Source organism: Phaseolus vulgaris, chromosome 11 (assembly GCF_051622355.1).
Source record: "Phaseolus vulgaris cultivar YP4 chromosome 11, ASM5162235v1, whole genome shotgun sequence".
Lineage (NCBI taxonomy): Eukaryota > Viridiplantae > Streptophyta > Magnoliopsida > Fabales > Fabaceae > Phaseolus > Phaseolus vulgaris.
In genome coordinates, this window is record NC_143508.1 from 36,327,371 (window position 1) to 36,338,684 (window position 11,314).

Consider the following 11,314-nt stretch of genomic DNA (forward strand, 5'->3'; position numbering starts at 1 on the left):
AAAGATTTAATAACTGAAAATCCTATTTTATGGTGGATATGATCTATCCTAACAATTCAATATCAATGATCCTGTACAATAAATATAAAATATACTGTCAGCTTATTAATCCTCTTAATTATTGAATGTAATTAAATCTCCTAGTTACGTAATTCAAATTGTACATGGAAATACTAGTTGCAACATAAATCAAGGGATTTTGACACTCGCCAAGTTGGTGAGCGGATCTCATCCATTCCCAACTTGCCAACAATAGACTAAATGTAGCACCACTTACCCTCTTGTCAATGCCTTTGCAAGTTGATTTCCAGAAGATACAAATGGTGTACATATTGTCCCATTATCCAATTTCTCCTTTGTGAAGTGTCTGTCTAGTTTAACATGCTTAGTTCAATCATGTTGCACTGGATTATGCGCAATATTTATTGCTGACTTGTTATCAGAATACAATCTCATAGACTTCTTCCAATCAATCTTTAGGTCTTCTAAAATTATCTTTAACCATAGATTTCACAAATCCCTAAGGCCATGGCTCTAAACTCTACCTCTGCACTTGATCTTGTCTCAACATTTTGTTTAATGCTCCTTCAGGTGACTAAATTTTCTCCAAGAAAAGTGCACTATTCAAAGGTAGATGTTCTGTTGTCTATAAAACATGCACAGTTAGCGTATTCTAAGATAATCTCATTCCCCTTTGTAAATAGAATTCCTTTTCCAGGAGTTCCTTTCAAGTACTGTAGAATACTATGAGATGAGTCTCCTTTGGACTATGCATCAATTGACTTACGACCCCTACAACATAGGCAATGATGGGCCTAGTATGAGACAAGTAGATTAATTTCCTGACCACCCTTTGATAAGATTTTCTATCCACAACTACATCTTCAATTGATTCACCATGTTTGTGACTTTGTTCAATAGGTGTCTCTACTGGTTTAAGACTGTTATTATTGTGTTTTGGAGGGTAGACAATTGACCAAATAAGTAGCAGTAAGGATAGTTTTTCCTTAATACTATTTTGGAACATTTTTATGGAGAAGAGAGACTCGAGTTAAATTTGTGAGATGCCCAATTTTTTGTTTTGTCACCCCCATTTTGTTGTGAAGTGTTCACACAAGAAGAGAGACTCGAGTTAAATTTGTGAGATGCCCAATTTTTTGTTTTGTCACCCCCATTTTGTTCGGAAGTGTTCACACAAGAAGATTCATGAATTATCCATTGTTCATTGAAGGAGGACAATATTTGGTTGAAAAATTCTTTGGCATTATCTGAATAGACTCTTTTAACGGTTGTCTCAAACTGATCTTTAATCATTTGGATGATGTTTTCAAAAGCTTGGCTTCACTTTTTTCTTTCAAGAGAAATACCCATGTCACTCGAGTGCAATCATCAATGAATATGACAAACCTACTTGTCCCAGCTAAGTAAGGAATACTAGAGGATCCCCACACATCACTATGTATTAATGCAAAGGGAACAACCATTCTTTTATTACTAGAGGGAAAGTCAACATGCTCGCATGTCCTTTGCAAATTCACAAGTATTACAATGAAACGTTTGTTCTTCAACATTTTGAAATAAAATAGGAAACATAATTTTTAAGATACTGAATGATGGATGGCCTAAAGGAAGTTGGTATAAGCAAATTTTTTTCTTTATTGGAGAGTTATTTCTAACATCAAAGATAAAGGAATTTGACTCTTAGTGCTACACATATTGTTAGCATCCTTTAGAAGGTACAAGTCCATTGACCTTCCCATTCCCTGATCTTGAAATTGGCAGGTTGTAGAATCAAAAAACACCAAACCTTCAGATTGGTGTATAAATCCATTGTAAGCTTGTGAACAAAAATCAAATTGGTAGAGAATTTGGACACATGCAAAACATCCTTCTGAATTAGATTTTGGTTTGTCATTATATCTCCTTGTTCAGCAATTGTAATGAAAGTTCCATCAGCATGTGCAATTTTTTGTTGCTTGGACAGTGTCTATAATATATAAACCCAATAGATCATTGAGTCATGTGGTCTATGGCTCTAAATCAACTACCCATACACCTTTAGAGGAATTAAAGGCATTGAGTAAGGATACTTGAGTCTACAGGTTTTGTTAATGTATTCAACAACCCCCTTAATTTTAGAATCTCCTTTGCACTGAACTTTGTGGTGGGCTGAGTTTTCTGAGTATCAGACATTTTTTAGGTTTGAAGTATGGCAATGCAGGCCTTGAGCGAATACAGTGGAAGAAAGAAAGGGTTGTGGTGTTGCAGCAATGCAGGCTGCATTGGATGGATGAAAGAAAGGGGTGTGGTTTTACAGCAATGCAGTTTGCGCATTAGATTACACATGCTCCAGGCTCCCAAGGATCTTAGAGCGTTGATACCAAGTTAGAAAAACTGTTTCTAATATTTTTCAGAGGAGCAATTGCTCTTAAATAGAATACAAAGATTTAATAACTGAAAATCCTAATTTATAATGGATATAATCTATCCCTACAATTCAGGATCAATTATCCTGTACACTAAATATAAGATATATTATCAGCCTATTAATCCTCCAAATTATGAAATGTAATTAAATCTCCTAATTATGTAATTAAAACTGTACATGGAAATATTAAATGCAGCATAAATAAAGTGATTCTGACACTAGGCCTGAGAGGGTGTGTTGAGATATCACATCGATTAAAGATATAACAAAATTATAATTTATAAGTGGATGTAAACCTTCGTCTTATCAAACAAAGATAACGTTATCGTCTACTTACAAAGAAAAATGTCTTTGTTACATACCAATATTATAGTAGTAAAAAACGAAGCAGAAAAATATCAAGGCACCGGAGAATTGTATGTTGTTTGCAATAAAAAGGGAACTACAAAAGGGAGGAAACCTCCAATGGTCGAGAGCATAGCTCCTCTAACAGAAAAACAGATAATCCCCCCTATCTCCTCTGCCTCTTGAGACTAAATAATAAAAATATTGTTCCACTTCTAACCACCTCCCCAGTACTCATGCTACCTCAGCTTGAGGATTTCCCTTCTTTCTTTTGTGCACATACTTCTTCCATGCTCTTCATGGACCGATGGCTCTTTCAGCCCATAAACTTGTTGGGCTCCAACAGTCTTACTAATATCAACTTTGTGTCTGTAGGTATTTTCTGCAATTGCAGCGTCTGAGTCTACTCATTTACAGATTGGCCTGGACTTGCTTTGGGCAATCAAGGATGAACTGGACCTTATGCCGTCACGGCAGTGTCTTGATTTTCTTTTGAGTGCTTGTGCCAATGCTAGAGATTTGAACAATGCTCGCTTGATTTGGAGAGAGTACGAAATTGCTGGGTTTCCTTACAATGTATTAAGTTACTTGCGGTAAGTTTTTATCTCCCTAACCCTTACAGTTTTTATATAGTTTTTATCTTTGGCTCATGGTTGTGGCTTTCAATTATTTCCATGGCTGTAGAATGTATCAGGCACTTTTGGCAGCAGGAGATGGTAGCTCTGCAAGCTTAATTCTTAAGAAAATTCCACGAGACGATGCGGAGGTTTGTTCTGTCATAATAGCATGTCAGGAAACATACAGTGCCGTTGACTCTGTAGGAGAGAAGAAAAAGCCGGGAAAAAGTAAAGGAAGAGAGGGCAAAGACCTGAATACTAGTTCCAGTGATATGTGTAGTGTATGATAGAGGTAGGGGATGCCTAAATTTTTGTGTTGCTTTAGAAATGTTCTTCCGAAGAGTGATGTATCCATTTCATTCTTATTATATATCCTACTATGCCTCCTTCACAGTGAAGATATGATTTGATCTTAATAATTAGGGATATTCTTCATTATTAGCCATTATTAGATTTCATCATATTGTATTTTGAATGATTATAAACAAAAGATATATGTTTACTTTCATATTATTAGAACTCATCATCTTCTTAACAAAATTACTATATGTAATTCATTCACATGTTTCCAATACCATGCTTGGCCTGCCGAAGGTAGTAAAGATTCTGTGAAGTTAGAGATGATTATAATTGGATAATTACTTCTTTATCAAATTTGAACCTGCACCTCATTTCTTTTGAAATGACAAAAACTAATGTTGTCAATGTAAATTATTATTATTATAAATGTTTATTGTTGTTTCTTCTGTATTTTCTTATTATTAATTGTATTTAATTTTATCATTTTGTTATAATTTTAATTGTTTCTCTTTATAATTAATAATGTCATTTATGAAATTTTAGAGAAAAACATTTAATAATTTTATGTTTCAAGTCTGTAATTTTATGATAAAAATTGTCTATAATTTCTCTGTGAGAAAAGTAGTGTATTATGTGGGTTTGAGATTTAAGAAGTATTTTGTGGACGATTATTTAATTAAGAAGATTTTACGAAAGATCTTAGTTAGTCAAGAAGTAGATGAAAATACTTTAATTAAAAAATTCACTTAAAATAATGATTTTTCAAAAAGAAAATTATAATATGAATTATTTTGTTAAATAATTATGTGAATTATGAATTTTTTAATTTAAATATATTTAATTCTGTTTTGTTTGATTTTTTATTCATCCGTATTTTTATAGTTTATAATTGAAGGAATATGTAAGCTCTATAGGCGGAAGTTGAATAAAGTTTGAAAAGTCCTTAAACCATAGAAAGATCCATAATAACACACTTATCTTGTTAAATAATTATATATATATATATGTGTATATAAATTAGTTAAAAATAGTATAATCTTTATGCTATTGTCATGTTTATATATTTATATCTTGCGTTGTATCTTTACACTTCCTATTAAAGTTAATATTAAAACCTTATTTCCCTTCCTTCTCATATGGCATCGGCATCGTCTTTTGTTTCATTATTATCATGCTATCTAAAATCATATTTATGATTGGGAGTTGTTGTAATGTGGTTCAATTTTAGTATGGGTTTGAGATCATGTTTGCAATCTGACCCCATTTGTATCCTTTTTCCTTTTTTTTCACCGTTCCACTTCTCACATGACTTGTTATGTCCCATTATGTATAACCCTTCTTCTTTGTTTATGTTTTAGATTTGGTCTTGTTTTGTTTTTTATTTCCATATTCTTTATTATTCTACGTGTAATTAAATATGACCAGTGAAATGGAGGACTTTCTACATTCCATTAGTATATTTGATTTTGTAAAATAATTTCAAAAGTTCATTGTTACTAAGTCACATGTCATGTTGATATAAATAAGGATAGGCAAAACTTGTTGAGAATAGAGAAGAAGAGACAAAAGGAAGATTTTAACATGTTATAATCATATGCTAATGGAAGAATAAATATAAGAAGCAAGCATGACAAGAAAGAATAAAGAAGAAGGAATAAAAGGAAGATTTTAACATGTTATAATCATATGCTTAGGTGAGTTAGCTTTGGATTAGTAAAGGTAACTCAAATTTAGTATCTCTTCCATGAAACTCATGCTTCCACCAATGGTTGTTGAAAATCAACGGAGTTTCTCTTTTCCATACTTCCTTGAGTTGATCAAGATTCTTCCATTCTTTTAAAGTTCACATCACATGTCTACTTCATCCTTATGAACTTTGTTGAAGGAAACTATCATGCATCAAAATCATTGGCTAAAAGGATGGAAGGAGACTCTATATTTGAATAGTAAAAAACTAGAATTTTCTTTTTTTCATTGTTTTGTACAAATTGTATTGTTGTAGTTTTTCTTGTATTTTTTTTTGTAGGATTTTGTAGAGGTATAACTGGACTTCCTTTGTACCATAATTGGGCCTTGACTAGGGCTAGAAATATTAGCCAAGAACCATAAGGCACGGTCAAAATTCGACCAACACATGAAAAAGAGAGCTTGAATCATGGAAGTCCCACATCACATGGGAGAGGCTAAAAATAGTGCAATTTGAGATGTTTATCTTCTACCTCTTTAATTAAGAAAACAAGAGATTGAATTCCAATTAAAGAAAATAATTGAATTCTAAATATGTATTAAAAAAAAATTCCTTAACAAAATCTAGAATTAAAAAAGATTAGATTGTTTAACACACACTGTGATAGAGATTTTAAAAATAAAACTTTATTGAACATAAACCTCAATTTATTGTGAAATCACAAGAGAATAAACTCAAAAAAGTTTAGTCCTCCATATAAAGGTAAAATGAAATAATTATAATGAAGAAAATAAGGAAAATAAGAAAACTTCATTATTTCTCCTTGAAACTTGTATCTTTTTATAGGTTTCTTTGTTCTAAGTATATTGAAAAAAGATTTTGTCTCAGATATTGCTCACATATTCTCAGTTTCCAAATTTTTGGAATTATCGGATTTTGTTTCCAGTTTTATCGTGAATTATGTTTGTTTATATTTTTGCAAATGATTTGCTTTTAATTTTGTTTATGAGATATTGTGGATTTTATTATGTTATTCTACTCAAATTTCATTTTTCATTTTGATTTGGAGAAGAAACTTAGACTTTCGCTTGATCAGGCTTGCTTGTAGCAGTAAATGCTTCCTTCATATCATTTACTCCATGTAACCACTAGATCGTATTCTAAACAATATTATACCATGTACTATAACTAAAAATGTAAAATTAATTTTTTAAATGGTTATGTTAAAAATAAACCCAATTAGATGAATTATGTCTAAAATAGTTGATTTATACATAATTTTAATCTAGGACAACTATGATTAAAGATTCTAAGTGTGATTAAATTATACTCCTCAACACATTTTTTACTAGTGTTATTACTTTATATATGATATTATTCACCTCACTACAAAAAATCATTAAATAAAGTTAATTTAAAAAAAAATAATAATTAGTCACTATATTGACTAAATTATATATTATTTTAGACTAAAAAAATTGTTGGTATATAAAATAGTTTCTATTGTTATTAAAATTTATAAACTAGTTTTTAAATTGGTATCTAATTAGCTACCAATTACTTTATATTATAAAGTTAGAAGCTAAAACCTTGGTAGCTAATTAGATACTAATTTAGAAACTAGTTTAGAAATTTTATTAAAAATAGAAACTACTTTAGTTACCAATAATTTTTTTAATCTTTAAAATAATATCAATTTTAATCAAGATAATGATTAATTATTTTTTATCTTTAAAATTAGTTTTTATTTAATGATTTTCTTATAGTATCTATTGTATTCATATTAGTAGATTGAGAGATATTAATGTTAGCCTAGGATATGATATTGAGATATAGTAATATTAAGTACCTTAATTGAGTCAAATATAAAATTTGTGATAGCATGAAGTACCTAGAGTTCATCTGAATACTAAATTTGTGATAGCATGAAGTACCTAGAGTACATCTGAATACTATTGAGAATATTTACTTAAAATCTTTCTATTTAAATTAATTTTTAGAAAATATTTTAATTTTTAAAAAATATCTTTAAAAAAAATATTTATTTATAAATTTAAAAAATTAAGATTGAGATATTGTTAAGATTTAATATTATGTTACATTTTGTTCTATATTTGGAGTATATCAATAAAATAAATCACAAACTCCTCTATAAAACATACTTATAGTTTTCAAGATATATTTCCAAAACCCAAAATTCCGAACAAAGTAAAAAATATAATATTAGCAATTAATTGGACTGTATATTGTAAGGGAAAACAGTGAGCATTTGTTCCATAATTATTTTTAAAACAAGTGAATTCTACAGTAACAATATTGTATGTTGTGATGAGAGCAATGGAGTGCCTCAGAGAAGCCAAGGGAATTTGAATGCTGCTGCTTCTAATGTGCCTCTTGGTTTGGTTTGATTATCAACTCATGCTTCCACATTCAACAATGGCTTCAATTCTTCACTACGATGCAAATGTAGCTTAATGCTTCAATGCAAATGTAGCCACATAACTGAATACATCTATAAAATCGAATGGAAGTACTTTGATGGGAAAATGTTATGTTCTTGGAGAAATCATTTCCCTTTCATTGCCTGAATAGAATATTGCACAACACACAACACCAATCCAATTATTGTCATGCATGATAGGAGAGACATCAATCTCTTTTGAATTGCCTATGCTCACAAACTGATTGTTGAACCACCTTGGTATTTTCCTTTCAGGGATAATACTTTCAACACTTGGACGGAATGGAGTGGATGTAAGACATCTGTATTGGTGGGTCGCCTTGTACCTCGATGGAGTTATGCGTTAGTAGTTGTTTTCATACCTAAAAAAATATATATTAAAAGAAGGAAAGAGAAAGGAAGGAGCATGCACACCTGAACAATTTGTATCATCCATGAAACAGTTAAGCTAGTGTAGCGTTCTCTCTCATCTAATTCTGAGCAGTTGAAAATGGTTAATCCTGCCACATCTTCATAGTCCTCTATGGAATATAAGAGTGGAAGCTTGTAATTTTTCATGGTAAGTTCGTTCTTGAAGGGAGATGTGGCAAATATTTGAATCATTGCAGTGTTGTAAGTTTAAATAATACAATCTGAAAAGGTCCTTGAGGTTGGGAAGTGTAGTGAAATTGTTTCCCTTCAAATTTAGTTTTTCTAGACAACTTAACTTTCCAATGACATAGGGATTTTAACTAAGTTACAGAAGATTAGATCCAGATCACACAAACAAGGGAGAGTAGGAGAGGAGGTAACAAGGAGTTGACTGAGTCTCTTTGTGCTCTAGACAACAACACATCTAATGCTTAGTGTTCAACTAAACAAAGATTCTTCAAATGCTTAGTGTTCCTTGGTTCATTTAATAACTTATTAAATATAGTTTTGAACAGCCATAGACATTCCAATATTCAAGAGAATCCAGACCCAATATGGTATTGGGTAAGCTTACTAGACTTTTATAGTTTCTCAAATTCGAAATAGCTAGCTTTCTCAGAAAATCGATCGATGGATTGATTTTTTGGAGCTTTGTATGCATTCATCAAGATATATGTTTTCAAGATTTAGGCCTCTACAACATCTGGCATCTCAACTAAATTTTTTGAGAAAAAGAGATCCAAATGCTTCAAATTAGCAATGACATTTGGGCTAATAAAAGTAAAAGGAAATAAAAAGACATAGTTTGTCATTTAATTGGTTTATTTTAAAAAAAATAGAAATAAAAAATTAATATACACAACCTTTGTGCCTTTCCATAGTTGTTGAATACTGCTCCCAATCTGGTTCAAAACTTGGAGACAAACACTTTTAAGGACATTTGTACCATTTAAGATATCCTAGTTCACTTGAAAGATGATTGAGACTTCCTATAAACTTCCTACAAGACTAAGGAACTTAAGGCTTTTAATTTTTGATAAACCACAGTTTTATAAGTCTCCCAATTACCTTTAACATACACAACTTCAAGATTTTCAGTTGCCTAAACTTTATGCAAAAAGAATAACATTGTTATATTTTTTCAAGGGTTTTCATATTCTAGAAAAAAAAGACAATTTAAGATTTTATACTCAATCTATTACTTTTACCTCATTCTCTAACATAGCTTTCTCGAAATCTTGGTAATCCCACAACCTACTCCACTTCATGGGCTTCTTAGGTGATTTTTCTCGAACAATACTCTTTTCCAAATCCTTTAGCAAACTCTGCATATATATCCTTCCATGTTTCTTGGTTATGATTGATTTATCAACAAGAACTTGTATGCCATATTCAGGATGAAATCCACGAAAGTTTAAAACTTCCTTCACATAACTCTCATTATAATCGTTGAGGAAGCATGTAATATCAAGAAATATTTCTTTATCTTATTCTTCCAACTGATCAAAACTTATACGTAAACACATCCATAATATTTTTACTTCTATTATATCTTAGCCTACCCAATGCACTTCTCCACCGTGAGACATTTCAACCAAACAAAGATGACCCAATTACTCCACTGGCCAATTACTTCATGTGCCAACTGTTCATAATCATTCAAAATATAGTTTACTTTGAAAGAATTTCTACAAAACAATTGCATAGCATTTTCCTATCTCAACGAATCACTTTGATAAACATCATCCACTCCCTGTGTCCTCAATATATGTTCGTCCCTAGAGTTATGATGATTCTGCTCCCTCCACCAAGGCATCCACGTAACATATTATCTCTATTCCTAGTAAACAGCTTAAGTTCTTCAAGTTGATCAACATTGTCAAGAATACAAGTGCTCTTGCATTGTGCAACCTAGTCCATACAAAACATGTTCCCTAAAAAGCATTACAAATTTCAAGATTTTTCTTATTTAGAAACTAGAAAAATTAATTGCTTTTGTAAACCAAATGAATTAGAATCTCAAAATTTTTTGCTTACATCGTCAATAAATGGGTCACCATCTATACAAACTGAGGTCACCACTTACCCCTACAAGGTCTCCAATGACCACAACTAAATGCTTTCACTGACCAAATTCACATTCCTATGCTAATGAGGTAGCTTGACACATATCATGCACTGCCAAGATTCCCAATAACCAAAATGAAACACATCACCATGCAGAAACTTTGTCATGGGTCGCCACTTATAGAAACTGAGGTCACCCGTTACCCTTACAAGGTCACCAATGACCACCACTAAATGCTTTCACTCACCAAATTCACATTCCTATGCTACAATGAGGTGCCTTGACACACATCATGCACATGCAACTCTTGAATCCCAATAACCAAAATGAAACACATGAGCATGCAGAAAACTTGCCATGGGTCACCACTTATACAAACTGTGGTCACCACTTACCCCTACAAGCTCACCAATGACTACTACTATATGCTTTAACTGACCGAATTCACATTCCTTTACTACACTGAGGTGCCTTCACATAGATCATGGACTGCTAAGGCTTCATTCCCAATAACCCAAATGAAACACATGACCATGCAAGAACCTTGTCACGGGTCACCACTTATACAACTTCAGGTCACCACTTACCCCTATCTCCAGTCAGTACGAATAAATGCTTTCAATAAAAAAACAACAGTCAATATCAGTGAATACATTAACATGCAACTTCACATTCGTGTGGTCCAATGACACATTAGTGGCAAAATATGATATACAGCAATACTAGACTTTGTACAGTGCAGACCGCTTACTCAAAAAGGAAAACTGAAATTTCTTGCAGTCCATTAAACTTTTCCATGAATTAAATAACTTAGATCAAACTGAAATTATTTGCATTCATTCATCCATTCTTAAAATATAATCCAAATTGTACGATTACAAAAAAAGAAATATCATCATCAAGGATAAGTGCCAAATTTCAGTAATATTTCATATTAAAATATAGGCATTTATGAGTATTAAATGATAAAATAAGTATAAAATAACCCCTAATTTAT

At 31.5% G+C, this 11,314-nt stretch overlaps 1 protein-coding gene and 1 pseudogene across 10 annotated transcripts in view; one reads left to right on the forward strand and one right to left on the reverse strand.

Annotated features, from left to right (window-relative positions):
* Positions 1 to 3,909, forward strand: part of LOC137827077 (pentatricopeptide repeat-containing protein At4g04790, mitochondrial) — a 35,342-nt gene extending 31,433 nt beyond the window's left edge. For 9 of the 10 annotated variants that reach the window (XR_011083718.2, XR_011083748.2, XM_068633385.2 and 6 more), the window contains 2 exons: positions 3,149 to 3,366; positions 3,458 to 3,909. Coding sequence is in view for 8 of the 10 variants with exons in the window: in XM_068633385.2 (XP_068489486.1) it covers positions 3,149 to 3,366; positions 3,458 to 3,677 (438 nt within the window). In the remaining 2 variants the exon portion in view is untranslated. Of the gene's footprint in view, positions 1 to 3,148; positions 3,371 to 3,457 lie in introns of those variants that run through there. The other variant, XM_090297193.1, reaches the window with a different exon arrangement.
* Positions 3,910 to 7,926: 4,017 nt separating this feature from the next.
* LOC150023225 (TMV resistance protein N-like) lies at positions 7,927 to 10,676 on the reverse strand (annotated as a pseudogene).
* Positions 10,677 to 11,314: the final 638 nt, after the last annotated feature.